This window comes from Hyla sarda, chromosome 4 (genome assembly GCF_029499605.1).
Source record: "Hyla sarda isolate aHylSar1 chromosome 4, aHylSar1.hap1, whole genome shotgun sequence".
In the NCBI taxonomy this organism is placed as follows: domain Eukaryota; kingdom Metazoa; phylum Chordata; class Amphibia; order Anura; family Hylidae; genus Hyla; species Hyla sarda.
Genome location: NC_079192.1, coordinates 138,478,850 through 138,494,230, shown reverse-complemented (window position 1 = coordinate 138,494,230; position 15,381 = coordinate 138,478,850). Strand labels below are relative to the sequence as shown.

The following is a 15,381-nucleotide window of genomic DNA, read 5'->3' as shown; positions in this document are numbered from 1 at the left end:
CCAACATGTTTCACCGTGTCATCAAGAGGATGTGAGGCAAAAGTACACTTATGGGTTGCAGTGTGATCTTTCTTTTGCTGCGATCAGCACTAGATCCAGATGCAACATCTAGAGCCAGATGCAGACTGATTATCAGGCACAGCGGGTATTTACCCAGTGGGCCATCCAAAGTGCTGCCGTATAAGGATAGCTTTAACTATAAGAGCGTCTTAATGACACACCTACAGTTAAAGGGGTATACCAGGACTTTTTTATTTTTTTTTATTTGACTATGCCTGGACTGCCAAGGTATGCTGGGAGTTGTAGTTCTGTAACATCTGTCCCTTCAGATTTAGCAATTTTCATGACATTTTTGAAAATTGCTGCTCTACTTTGATGCCCTCTAATTTTTTCAAAAAGCAAAAATATGTCCATTTTATGATGCCAACATAAAGTGGACATATTGTATTTGTGAATAAAAATAACATTTATTGGGAATATCCATTTTCCTTACAAGTAGAGAACTTCAAAGTTAGAAAAATGCAACATTTTCTAAATTTTCATGATATTTTGGGATTCTTCACCAAAAAAGGATGCAAGTAACGCCGAAAATTTACCATCAAAATAAAGTAGAATATGTCACGAAAAAACTGTCTCAGAATCAGAATGTTCGGTAAAAGCGTTTTCGCGTTATTAATTCGTAAAGCGACAGTGGTCACAATTGCGAAAAAGGGCTCAGTCCTTAAGGTGAAAAAGGGCTGCGTCCTTAAGTAGATCTATTCCCCACAGAAGGCTGATAGTACCCCATGTAGGTAGAATCAATAGGTAAGTAGTCAGGCAGGTAGGTAAATAGGAAGCTAAGTAGGTAGCCAGGAAGGTAGGTAAATCGCTAGGTAGGTAGCCAGGAAGGTGGGCAAGAAGTCAGGTAGATAGGTAGGTACATAGATAGATAGGTAAGTAACTATATTGGTAGGTAGGGGTGTAGGTAAATATGTAGGCAGGTTGCCAGGAAGCTAGCCAGGTAGGTTCCCCCCCCCCCCCCCCCCCCCCTATTTGCCAGCTAGTGCCTGTATTGGAAGGGCGTTGATGTAGCCCAGTGGATAGATCTCTTTGGCGGCATGCGCCCCAAGCCAAAAGCATAGGCATACTTCTGTCTACCATGCATGGGAAAAGGCTGAGCTTTCAGTTCTTAGACCAGCAAAGTTTTGTTTACATTTTTTTTATATTATTTTTTTTTTATGTAGCATATGCAGTTGTTATGTGTGTATGTGTGTGTATGTAATATAATATATATATATCTCCTACATACATTATGTGTAATCAGCATTAAATATTGTTTTTACTCTGTTTTGCAGGTGTGTTTGTCACCAAGGGAGATATTGGAGTGAGCACTATTGTTGGCTCAGCTGTATATAATCTCCTTGGGATATGTGCTGCATGTTGCCTACTTACATCTGCGGTATAGTACTTCATACATTTTGTATATTTTAGAGAATATTTCATGCTGAAAAAATACACAAATTGTATATCAGGAGTCAGGACAAATATAAACATAACAAATGTAATGAATTAGTGATAACACAATTCTTCTGGGTTATTTTGTGTGTGTGTGTGTGTGTGTATATATATGTATATATATATATATATATATATATATATATATAATATGTGTGTGTATGTATGTATATATATATATATATATATATATATATATATAATATTTGTGTGTGTGTGTGAGCAAAGTCAGGTTTTAAAATTGACAATAAACAGTAAATTGTAGCAGTTTCTGAACTAGAGCTCATAGGTTATTTAGCTGGCAGAGTTTTGGAACAGTTTACACTTATATAATTCTACAATTTATATAATTCTTATTGACACATTTTTTACTGCGATTCTACTGAAGCTAAAGATAGGCTGCAATAAAAAAAATGAAGTAATTTTAACAATATAGCTGTAGTAAAAAAATAAAATAAAATAAATGATATATAGCTTTTGTTCCACCAAAGTTATGAAAAACATAGGCAATCGATCAATAAAATTCTTCTGGTCCTTAAAGGGGTACTCCAGTGGAAAACATTATTATTATTATTATTATTATTATTATTATTATAATATATATATATATATATTTTTTTTAATCAACTGGTCCCAGAAAGTTAAACAGATTTGTAAATTACTTCTATAAAAAAATCTTAATCCTTTCAGTACGTATCAGCTGCTGTATAATAAAGAGAAAGTTCTTTTCTTTTTGAATGTCTTTTCTGCCTGTCCACAGTGCTCTCTACTGACACCTCTGTCCATGTCAGGAACTGTCCAGAGCAGGAACAATTTTCCATAGCAAACCTCTCCTGCTCTGGACAGTTCCTGACATGGACAGAGTTGTCAGCACTGTGGTCAGAAAGAAAAAAATTCTAAAAGAAAAGAATTCCCTCCGTATTTTACAACAGCTGATAAGTACTGGAATGATTAAGATTTTTAAATAAAAGTAATTTACAAATCTGTTTAATTTTCCGGCACTAGTTGATTTAAAAAAAAAAAAGTTTTCCAACGGAGTACCCCTTTAATGAAAATGTGGTGTTGTTTTTAGGGGGTTAAACAGGCTCACACCAACCTGCCTGCATGGATCTCATACCGCATCTTACAAAGAGCATACAGGGCTACTTCAGATTCATTCATTAGGGTCTCTGTGTGCTGCCATGGTGCTTTGGTCAAGAAGGTGTGAATACCTGTGTAATGTGGCATGTTTTGTATATACACATGCACAGGGGAACAGTATGGGCCCAAAGCCAGTTACGGGCACCATTTACATGTCTGTATGATCTGTATCTGTGGATCAATAATTCTTTTCAATAAATTTGACTGTGACCATCTAGTTTTGCCCTACATGAAGTTAGTTTAATGTAAATAAAAAATAAATCCCATTAGCTGTGTAACGGGCAGGAACCAATTATGGTCTAAATATATACACAGACACTCTGTCTGTACAGATACTAATTTACAGCATAAATACATTTGGGTGGGAACTTGTTATTTAAAGGGGGTTTTCACAGAAGGAAACTCATCATTTATCCCCAGGTCTTGTGTACCCCTGGTTAAATGGAGAGGTGGTCAGACAGCACTGTACTCACCTGTCTTTGTCCCCCCGATCTCCTGCACCGCACCCCAGCTCTCCCCAGGAAGGTAGCGTGTCGACCTCCTTTCGAAGTGGCGGCTTACACATCCCCTCCATGTATCTCTATTTGAGAGCTGGAGATACCCAGAATGCTTAGATATATGGAGGGGGCGCGTTGGTCGCTGCTTCGTGCAGGGGTTGATACGTTCCCTTCCTGGGTAGAGCCAGTGTGCCGTGCAGGAGATCACAGGAGTTCCCAGTGGTCTGACCATAAAGACTGCCCCCCAATGTAAAACTTATCCCTTATCCTTTTAAATAGGGGACAGGTTTTACTGCACCACAGTACTCCTTTAAGTTGACTTAATGTATTCTATTATTAGTCCTGTTGCAAGCTAATAGAACGCACAATTCATCCAGGATATGTTGTATGGGTGATAAACAGCCAATGGCACACTTGCAACACTGTATAAAAACTCATAGGGGGGATTTATCAAAACCTGTCCAGAGGAAAAGTTACTGAGTTGCCCATAGCAACCAATCAGATCGCTTCTTTCATTTTACAGAGGCCTTTTCAAAAATAGAAGTGACCTGATTGGTTGCTATGGGTAACTCAGCAATGTTTCTTTAGACAGCTTTTGCTAAATCTCCCCCATAGTTACTATTTCTTTTAGTTTAGCTGCTTTAGCACAATCTGAAATCTAGTCCACATGTCGGCACTTGTGCTCTTTTTAGACAAGACACATGGATTAAGTGGCTGAGTATAGAATTCTTATATAAAAGAAATTGCCTTTTCTTTTTCTCTTGCACAGATAAACAAGTTGACTTGTTGGCCATTATTTCGTGATTGTGTTGCATATGCTGTTAGTGTTGGAGCAGTTATTGCCATAACATTTGACAATAAAATTTACTGGTAAGTAACGTATTTTTCCATAAATAATGTACTGTTCTGTAATTGTTCAAATAAAAACATTATATATAGATAGACTTGTTTACACAAATAAACACTGCTCATTAATTTCAGTGATCAGAAGGAGTTAATTTGTGATGAATGTGGATTATTAGTATTTTGGCAAATACATTTTGTACTCGTGAACATTGTTTACAAATTAATTCAGATAACATTTCCATAAATATTTCTCTCATCAAAGTATCTATACTGAGGCTAGGTTCACATTGTGCTAGCATATGCATCCATGTATAAATCTAGATTTTCCTAGCTTGTGACGGAAAATATTAGTTATATGAAGACAGGAGGCGAGTATCTTATGCATTAATCTTTCTTTATTAATGCCCATAGCAGAATTTTTATAACTTCTTTTTAATAAAATTCAAACAAAAACTACAACTCCCAGCAGTCCTAGCAATGCTGTAAGCCACACCTAGGCTGGTGGCCCCTATATAATGGACTGCCTCGGGATGATCCTCCTCTTTCTTGATGCGATGAACTCAGCAACACTGGAACACGATAGCCATCCGGAACACCGTACCGCCACTGGAGCTTTCGGCCAGCCGGCCCGCACTTCCCGACTCCAAGTCTGGAACCTCACCAACAATTCTATCCCAACGGGGATTGTAACGGAGGGACGTCATCCCAACAGGGGATGAAGAAAACTGAAGAGCTGCACGAACAGGTCAATCACCAACGTGGACACGTCGTCGATTTTCAGTAACCTGAGGAGAGACAAAGACATCCGTCACAGGGTTGGGTTGGGAGGGAAGATACTCGCCTCCTGTCTTCATATAACTAATATTTTCCGTCACAAGCTAGGAAAATCTAGATTTATATATCAGACAGGAGGCTCATATCTTATGCAGGTTCAAAGCCAGCAACCAGATAAAATACATACGAACATAAGCAAAACATCACAAAACCGACATGGAGACATGTTCCTCCGGTCTGAAGTAGAAATGACGAAAGGTAGATTCAGAAGACCAGTCAGCCGCCATTAAGAGATCAGCAAGGGAGCCACCCGTCGTGACCACTTTAGTGGCCATAGCGCCCCTGGATGAGTGTGCTCCAAAAAGGGACACGTCTATGCCCGCCATTTCCATGGCGGATCGGACCCACCGCGCCAGGGTTGCGGAGGTGACCGGATGGTGAGGCTTGACATAAGAGACAAGGAGTTGAGAAAAGTCAGGAGAGCGCAGCTCAGCAGTGAGCGACTCGTAAGTTTGAAGGCAACGAACAACACAGAGGCGAGGATGTGCTGGAAAATAAGGGTAGAAAACTGAATGCAAACTCGTTTTGGTCCTGCGTACCACCGAGAAGTTTACACCTCGAGGCGAGAATTGACGCCTAGAGATGTCCAGGGCTCTAACATCCGAGACTCTCTTAATGGAGACCAGGCACAATAGGACCGTTAGTTTGTAGGACAACAGGCGCAAAGAAAGCGCCTCATTGTCCTCCCAGCCGGAGAACATGTCCAGCAATCGGGAAACATCCCAAGTGGATTGATATTTTGGACGAGGAGGACGCTTAAATCTTATACCGCGCAACAACCTACACACCAATGGGTGTTTGCCAACCGGCAATGAGTCCACCGGGTAGTGATAAGCGGAAATTGCCGACCGGTACACGTTGATGGAGCTGAATGATTTACCGGATTCAAAAGAATCCGCCAGGTAATTTACTATTATGGATATAGGCGCTTGTATGGGATCAACCTGTCGTTGATCACACCAACGCACCCAAAGTCTCCAGGCTGATCGATATGCCGATCGAGTCCCGGGGGCCCAGGCCAGGGCGAGTAGGTCCCTAGCTGATTGAGAAAGGTCGCCGTCTGTGTCCGGCACCCTGAAACCAACCACGCTAGGAGAGTCAGGTTGCCCTCCGCTACTAGAGGGTGGATACACCCGGTTGGGTTGGAGAGAATTTGCGGGAAACTCGGCAGTAACCTGGGATAATCCAAGGTCATCCCCAGAAGGAGGGGAAACCAGGGTTGTGTCGGCCACCATGGGGTGATCAACACAATGTTCGCCCTCTGGTTCGTTAGATGTAGAAGAACTTTGGGGATCATGGAGAACGGGGGAAACGCATAGTGCGTTCCCTCCGGCCATATTTGGCGAAAGGTGTCGACCGCGACTGCCTCCGGGTCTGGTCGCCAGCTGAAGAATCGAGGAAGATGATGATTGAGTCGTGAGGCAAAGAGATCTATGCTCAACGGACCCCAAAGGAGATTCAGCTGAAGGAAGATGGAACGATCCAGACGCCAATCGCTGGAGTCCAGGAGATAGCGAGAATTCCAATCGGCTACCGCATTGGAAACCCCTGGAATATATTCTGCCAACGGTACGATGTTGCGGGAGAGACAGAAGTTCCAAAAACCCTTCGCGATGTCGGCAAGGATCTTGGATCTGGTGCCCCCCAGGCGGTTGACATATTGCACCGCCGCAACATTGTCCATGCGTAATAATACGCAGCAATTGGAGACCTCCGACAGGAAGCTCTTGACGGCAAATGATGCCGCCAGAAGTTCTAATGCATTGATGTGGAGGAGGGTTTCCTCTGAGGACCAGGTCCCTCCTGTAGTGGCGTCTCCAAAACGAGCGCCCCAGCCTAGGCGGCTCGCATCCGACTCTAGAATGAAGTCCGGACTGGAATTGAAGATCGTCTTGCCATTCCATTCGACGGCATGACGTAGCCACCACCGCAATTCTGCCGTGGCCTCCGCATCGAGGGGTATCTCGTCTGCGTACTTGAGGCCTTGCCGAAGATGAAGGATTTTGAGTCTCTGGAGGGCCCTGTAGTGAAGAGGGGCCGGAAATATGGCCTGAATGGAGGCCGCCAAGAGACCCACCAAGCGAGCTAGGGTTCGCAACGACAAAAAGCCTTTGCGCAAAACTGCCCTGATCTCTTTGCGAATGAGAGCCAACTTTGCTTTGGGCAAGCGCAATACAGCTTGATTGGTGTCCACCAAGAAACCCAAGAACTCCAGCTCCTGTACAGGGGCGAGGACTGATTTCTCGTGGTTGATTAGAAATCCTAGGCCTTGTAGGAGAGAAAGCGTCCACCCCAAGTGGAGAGAGGCTTGGTGCTTTGAGCGAGCCATGATGAGGATGTCGTCCAGATAAATGATCAGACGAACCCCTCTGCTCCTCAGGGAAGCCACCACCGGTTTCAATAGTTTGGTGAAACACCAGGGGGCAGACGAGAGACCGAAAGGAAGGCAAGAAAATTGCCACATCCGATCTCTCCAGATGAAACGGAGTAGTTGTTGGGAAGCCGTGTCCATGGGGACGGTGAGATAGGCGTCTTTTAAGTCCACCTTCACCAGCCAGTCTCCCGTTTGAAGAAGGTCCCGAAGGCAATGTATGCCCTCCATTTTGAAATGTCGATAGGCGACATGTTGGTTGAGATCCCGAAGGTTTATCACGGGGCGGAATCCGCCTCCTTTTTTCTTGACGAGGAAAAGGTTGCTGACAAACCCCGGGGATGACGGGTTGACCTCTACAACCGCTCGCTTGGACAGAAGGTCTTGCAATTCTTTGTCTATGAGGGTAGTGTTTTGAAGTGAAAACCGGATGGGAAGGGGTAGTATGCCCAATTCCGGAGGGGTGAGAAGATCTATATGGCAACCCGTTATAGTCGTGAGAATCCACGGGTCTGCCGTAATCGCAGACCAGGCGTGGATAAAATACTGAAGACGGCCCCCAACAGGAATGTGTGATAGTGGAATGGGTGGAACACTTACCGGTAGGAGGGCGAGATCGGGGATATCCTCTGCCTCCACGGCCGCGCCACGGTCTGCCCCTGGGCGGGAAGAATGGCGCCGGTTGAGCCACTGGCATGGTATAGGAGGGTGGAGCCTGGGGATACAGCGGTGGAGCCGTTGCCCTGGAATACGGCCTGTATGAAGGGGTCCGGCCGGCAGAACGGCCCCTATTTCTGCCGGCCCGGGGGAAAACCTTGTTGGCCCCTGATTTCTTTAGAGAAGTTTGGGCCTTGTCCAGACTATTGAAAAGCCCAACAAATTTGTTAATGTCTTTTACCAGGTTATCCCCAAAAAGCATACCCTCTGCCGAGGGTCCTGGTTCAGTTTCGGCTAGGTGGGTCAATTGCGGGTCAAGCCGCATCAGGATAGAGCGCCTGCGCTCAGTAGAGCACGCTGTATTGGCGCTGCCGACCAGACATATGGCCCTTTGGGCCCACCCCCGGAGTTGGGTCAGATCCACGGGTTGATCTGCTGCAGCGGCCTGTTCTGAAAGGTTCAGGATCTTTGTGAGTGGGCCTAATAGGTCTAAGATACGATCCTGGATGGTCTTTAAAGACCGTTCTACTCCTTTTTTCGGGAATTTTCCCGACTTACCCAGATATTTGGCTAGGATAGGGTCTACTTCGGGGGTAGCGACCACTTTCTTAGGTATAAAAGGTCTGGGACATTCCGCCCGTAATTTGTTACGGTTAGTCCTTTCAATGGCCCTACGAGCCCAGAACTCCACATACTGGGATACATGAGGCAACGGGGTCCAGTCACCAGAGCGAGGATGGGATATCGCGTCTGGGTGGAAAAATGGTTCACCTAGGGCATCTAGGAGTACCTCACCCTGTGGTTCAGGGTCGGCGTTGGTGGTGAACGCCGAGGGCCCAGCATCCTCATCTTGGGAATCAGACTCGGAGACCGAAGTCTCGCCCGATCCATCATCTGATTCCTCGTCAGAGGGTTCTACATATGAATCGGGCTTGGCCCGCCTGGCGGACCTCTGCCTCTTTGGTAACTCCCTGAGGCCCAGGGGTCGTTTAGAGTCTGTGGGATGCATGGGTCGGCAGACCGTGGGGGGAACTGCCTGTGGCATATTATTTACTTCCCCTGCCGGGGAGTCAGAAGCCGCAACTGTATGCTTCCTTTTCTGAGAGGCTTTACCTTTCTTTGAAGGCGGCTCATCGCTGTGAGACAGCGGAATAGGGGTCAAAGACATCACCTGATGTGGGCCTGTTGGAGCAATAGCTGAGGCCAGGGCAGCTTGAACGGACCTATTTATGAGTTCCTGTATTTGGGTTGCACTCATGAACTGTGCTGTATCTAAATTTAAGTCATCCCCCCCAGTGGGAGCAGATGTGGAAGCATCAGACATGGTAGGTATTAGTAAGTAATAGCTAGGGGAAGAGAACTGACCGGCTAACAAGTATCCTGACAGTTCAAAAGTAGTTGATAAACTTATTATATATATAGGGCTTACTGGGGAGAAACAAGTCCAGGCTCCGACCTCCACACCGTCAGCACTGCACTGGCGTTACGGTGGGAGGAGAGCCGGAGGTCTAGAAGGACGCCAGGGACGAAGTCTCGCGAGACTACGTCTCCCGGAATCACTATTGGCTGTGCCCGGGACCGCCCACTAAAACGTCAGTGGGGAACCGCCCATAGAACCAGCAAGGGCCGCGCCGAACGACGCGGCCTGACGAGAGGACCCGCCCCCCGCCCGCGCGCGCGAAAAGGCGAAGGAGAAGGAGGACGGGAAAAGCGCAAGGTAAGATGGCGGAAAAGGGATAGCTAGGACAGAGAAAAGTAATAGAAAGGAAAGGAAAGCCGCGAAACGCCGCTACAGGCAGCGATACACAGAATAATGAAAGTAAAACAAAATAGTCAATTAATTATCAATAATTAACAATAAATAAATATGAGTAAAGAATATGAATAAAGAAATATGAATAAAGACAGAAATATGAATAAAGAAAAAACACTATATATTGAGGGAGAAAAGACAGCTCCCTCAGCTATAAAACGCGAAATATAACTGAAAGTATATATGTGGAAATGGAATCACTTATCTGAAATCTGCTATGAGCAGAAAGAAAGAGGAGGATCATCCCGAGGCAGTCCATTATATAGGGGCCACCAGCCTAGGTGTGGCTTACAGCATTGCTAGGACTGCTGGGAGTTGTAGTTTTTGTTTGAATTTTATTAAAAAGAAGTTATAAAAATTCTGCTATGGGCATTAATAAAGAAAGATTAATGCATAAGATATGAGCCTCCTGTCTGATATATAACTGAAATATGCCCCCCCAAAAAATTTAAAATGTATACCACATGGTAAAAAATGTTTCTTTTTCAAAGGATGTAGCTGAACAGAATAAGGCTGGGTTCACACTACGTTTTCTCCCATACGGGAGCGCATACGGCAGGGGGGAGCTAAAACCTCGCGCTCCCGTATGCCTTCGTATGCGTTCCTGTATGTCATTCATTTTAATGAGCCGGCCGGAGTGAAACGTTCGGTCCGGTCGGCTCATTTTTGCGCCGTATGCGCTTTTACAACCGGACCTAAAACTGTGGTCAACCACGGTTTGAGGTCCGGTTGTAAAAGCGCATACGGCACAAAAATGAGCCGACCGGACCGAACGTTTCACTCTGGCCGGCTCATTAAAATGAATGACATACGGGAACGCATACGAAGGCATACGGGAGCGCGAGGTTTTAGCTCCCCCCTGCCGTATGCGCTCCCGTATGGGAGAAAACGTAGTGTGAACCCACCCTAACACAGAGGGGGTCTAGGGAGCTGTTTAACACATTGCCAAGGACCTACCTTGGTGCTTGGGTTAAACAGCCTGCTGGATCACTGCTTATCACAGTGTGAATTCAGCCTTAAAGGGGTACTCTGATAATTATATATATATTTTTTTTAACTGGTGCCAGAAATTTAAAAAGATTTGTAAATTACTTCTATTAACCCCTTAACGACGCAGGACGTATATTTACGTACTGCGCCGGCTCCCGCGATATGAAGCAAGATCGCGCCGCGATCCCGCATCATATCGCGTCGGTCCCGGCGCTCATCAACGGCTGGGACCCGCGGCTAATACCACACATCGCCGATCGCAGTGATGTGCGGTATTAACCCTTTAGAAGCGGCGGTCAAAGCTGACCGCCGCTTCGAAAGTGAAAGTGACCCGGCTGCTCAGTCGGGCTGTTCGGGACCGCCTCGGTGAAATTGCGGCGTCCCGAACAGCTTACAGGACACCGGGAGGGACCCTACCTGCCTCCTCGGTGTCCGATCGGCGAATGACTGCTCCGTGCCTGAGATCCAGACAGGAGCAGTCAAGCGCCGATAATGCTGATCACAGGCGTGTTAATACACGCCTGTGATCAGGATGAGAGATCAGTGTGTGCAGTGTTATAGGTCCCTATGGGACCTATAACACTGCAAAAAAAGTAAAAAAAAAAGTGTTAATAAAAGTCATTTAACCCCTTCCCTAATAAAAGTTTGAATCACCCCCCTTTTCCCATAAAAAAAATAAGTGTAAAAAAAATAAAAATAAACATATGTTGTATCGCCGCGTGCGTAAATGTCTGAACTATAAAAATATATAATTAATTAAATCGCACGGTCAATGGCGTACGTGCAAAAAAAATTTGGGTCACTTTTTATACCATTAAAAATGAATAAAAAGTGATCAAAAAGTCCGATCAAAACAAAAATCATACCGATAAAAACTTCAGATCACGGCGCAAAAAATGAGTCCTCATACCGCCCTGTACGTGGAAAAATAAAAAAGTTTATAGGGGTCAGAAGATGACATTTTTAAACGTATACATTTTCCTGCATGTAGTCATGATTTTTTCCAGAAGTGCGACAAAATCAAACCTATATAAGTAGGGTATCATTTTAACCGTATGGACCTACAGAATAATAAGGTGTAATTTTCACCAAAATATGCACTGCGTAGAAACGGAAGCCCCCAAAAGTTACAAAATGGTGTTTTTTCTTCGATTTTGTCGCACAATGATTTTTTTCCCCATTTTGCCGTGCATTTTTTGGTAAAATGACTAATGTCACTGCAAAGTAGAATTGGCGACACAAAAAATAAGCCATAATATGGATTTTTAGGTGGAAAATTGAAAGGGTTATGATTTTTAAAAGGTAAGGAGGAAAAAACGAAAGTGCAAAAACTGAAGGGGTTAAAAAATCTTTAACCTTCCAGTACACTTAAGCAGTTCTATGCTACATTAGAAATTATTTTCTATTTGAATTTCTTTTGTCTTGTCCACAATGCTCTCTGCTGACACCTGATGCCCGTATCAGGAACTGTCCAGAGCAGCATAGGTTTGCTATGGAGATTTTCTGCAGTTCCTGATACGGGCATCGGGTGTCAGCAGAGAGCACTGGAAAGACAAACAATAAATTAAAAAAGAAAATAATTTCCTCTGCAGCATACAGCTGCTAAAAAGTACTGCAAGGGTGGAGATTTTTTAATAGAAGTAATTTACAAACTTTCTGGCACCAGTTGATAAAAAATAAAAAAAATGTTTTCCACCGGAGTGCCCCTTTAACAGTGCTTAGAGCAGTGCAAACACAATGAATTCTGTTGGTCACGTTTGAATTGCAGCACTCCCATAAGTGGTTTTGATTTGTAACCTACATATTGTAACTTACTTACTGTAACTTTCTTATATTTGATATGTAACTTACGAAAACACCTGTCCAGATCATCCCAAAGATCTAAACTGCATAAACTGCAATCAAGGAAATGAGACACCCAGTTATTTATATATATATATATATATATATATATAATATATTCTATACCACCAGCACACCAGCAGTTAAAGATGTAAAGTGATATTTATTCACTCATCCATTGGTGCAACGTTTCAAACCTCTCAATGGGGTCTTTTTCAAGCATACCCCATTGAGAGGGTTGAAACGTTGCACCAATGGATGGGTGAATAAATATCATTTTACATCTTTAACTGCTGGTGTGCCGCTTCTTGCCTTACTTTTGATTTCTTGGAATTCTGAGCGCCTGTGGTCGAGGCTATGGCTGGCTGAACACCCGCTTCTGGCTAACAAGTCATCTTTACAGTGCAACTCTAACTACAATTTTTTTGGACTATTATATATATATAATCGCATAAGGTATACACCACTACTTTGCCATAAAATGGTGCCAACCTCCAAGACCCAATCCCAATCCACCACAAGTTCAAAAAGTAAGATGGCACAAAACTCCCTTATAATGAAAAATGGCAGCAATGTTTGAAAAAGGTTATATGTGAAAATCCTGTGTACTAAGACCAATTTTACCAATAATATAAGCATACAAGGAGGAATATTATCACCATATATATACTGTGTTTCCTCGAAAATAAACCCTAGCAGGATTATGGGGGTAGGGCTGCAATATAAGCCCTACCCCGAAAATAAGACCTAGTCCAGGGGTAATCAGCTGGTGGACCGTGGTCCAGATGCGGTCCGCAGCCACCAGTAATCCCCGCAGACCCCACATGGCCACCACAGTAATGCCCGCAGAAACGACACCCCCCCCCCCCCCAGCCACCACAGTAATGGCCGCAGACCCCACACACCCCCAAACCCCCCCCCGGCCACCCCAGTACGGAAAGTTCGCGAATCGGGCGAACCGCCATTGACTTCAATGGGCAGGCGAATTTTAAAACCCACAGGGACTCTTTCTGGCCACAATAGTGATTTAAAAGTTGTTTCAAGGGGACTAACAGCTGGACTGTGGCGTGCCGGAGTGGGATCCATGGCAAAACTCCCATGGAAAATTACATAGTTGATGAAGAGTCTGGTTTTAATCCATAAAGGGCATAAATCAGCTATTATTCCTAAATGGTTTGGAATAAAGTGCTTTAGCCCCCTTTAGGCAGAACATAGTTAGATCCCCCCCCCCTTTAGGCATCACATAGTTAGATCCCCCCTTTGGGCAGCCCATAGATTCCCCCATATTAGGCAGCACATAGTTAGAGCCCCCCTTGAGGCAGCACATAGTGGGATTTGAACCCAAGGCCCCAGCACTGCAAGGCAGCGGTGCTAACCTCTGAGCCACCATGCTACACTTAGCATACATTTAATATCCACGGTTGCTAAAAAGGACAGAGATGTCAGCAGAGAGTACCAGAAAAATTAGGCATGTACACATGGATGAAAAATTTGGTATTGTTGCAGCCGCTTCTGTAGCAGCGGCCAGAAAAATTGCAGCACTATAACAAGTGCAGCAGCAGAGGCCAGAAAAATTAGGCATGTACACATGGATGAAAAATTGGGTATTGTCGCAGCCAGAAAAATTGCAGCACCATAACAAGTGCAGCAGCAGAGGCCAGAAAAATTAGGCATGTAACCTGGCTGGAAAATTTGGTATTGTCGCAGCTGTAACAGCGGCCATAAAAATTGCAGCACCATAACAAGTGCAGCAGCAGAGTCCCGAAAAATTAGGCATGTACACCTGGCTGGAAAATTTGGTATTGTCGCAGCCGCTTCTGAAGCAGCGGCCAGAAAAATTTCTGTTTGTTTCGCCAGGCAGAAAGTGCCCTAAAACATTGCGGCTTGAACCCTAGTTGGTGGCGGATAAGTCACGCAAGTCATCCAGCATTCAGTGTTCAAATACAGCAGCGTGTGGACCAATTTTAGCCCAAGGCAGCTCATCTGATCAGGCCTTGTTCAGTCAAATGTATCGCCCAGTGTCAGTCCCTTCGGGATCCATCCCTCATTCATCTTAAGAAAGGTGAGGTAATCCAGACTTTTTTGACCAAGGCGACTCCTCTTCTCAGTGACAATACCTCCTGCTGCACTGAAGGTCCTTTCTGACAGGACACTTGAAGCGGGACAGGCCAGAAGTTTGAGCGCAAATTGTGATAGCTCAGGCCACAGGTCAAGCCGGCACACCCAGTAGTCAAGGAGTTCATTGCTCCTCAGAGTGTCGATATCTGCGGTTAAGGCCAGGTAGTCTGCTACCTGTCGGTCAAGTAGTTCTCTGATGGTGGAACCCGAAGGGCTGTGGCGATGCGTAGGACTTAAAAAGCTCTGCATGCCCTCCATCAACAGCATGTCTGTACAGCATCCTGTTCTTGCCGGCGTGTTCGTGGGAGGAGGAGGTGGATTACTTTCCCCTCTTCCCCTGTTAGATCCCTGTTGTGCTGTGAGATGACCCTTATACGCTGTGTACAGCATATTTCTTAATTTATTTTGGACCTGCTGAATCCTTTCCGCCTTTCTGAAATACCGGGGGTCTAGTAGCGTGGACACCCAGTACAGGTCCTTCTCCTTCATCTTTTTTATATGAGGGTCCCTCAAGAGGCACGACATCATGAAAGACCCCATTTGCACAAGGATGGATGCCGAGCTACTCATGTCCCTTTCCTCGTCCTCAGTGATGTCAGGGAAGGTATAATCTTCTTCCCCCCCCAGCCACGTACAACACCACGGGAACCAGATAGGTGAGAAGGAGCACCCTGGAATGCCTGCTGTGGTTGGTCTTCATCCTCCTCTTCAAAGCCACATTCCTCCTCTGACTCCTCTTCCTCACAATCCTCTTCCAGCGTTGCCGCAGGTCCAGCAAG

At 45.0% G+C, this 15,381-nt stretch overlaps 1 protein-coding gene across 3 annotated transcripts in view; it reads left to right on the top strand.

The window, feature by feature from the left end:
- Nucleotides 1-15,381, top strand: part of SLC24A5 (solute carrier family 24 member 5) — a 79,410-nt gene that overhangs the window by 40,001 nt on the left and 24,028 nt on the right. For all 3 annotated transcript variants that reach the window (XM_056572286.1, XM_056572285.1, XM_056572284.1), the window contains exons 4-5: nucleotides 1,335-1,438; nucleotides 3,901-4,001. In XM_056572286.1, the coding sequence (XP_056428261.1) occupies nucleotides 1,335-1,438; nucleotides 3,901-4,001 (205 nt within the window). The remainder of the gene's footprint in view (nucleotides 1-1,334; nucleotides 1,439-3,900; nucleotides 4,002-15,381) is intronic.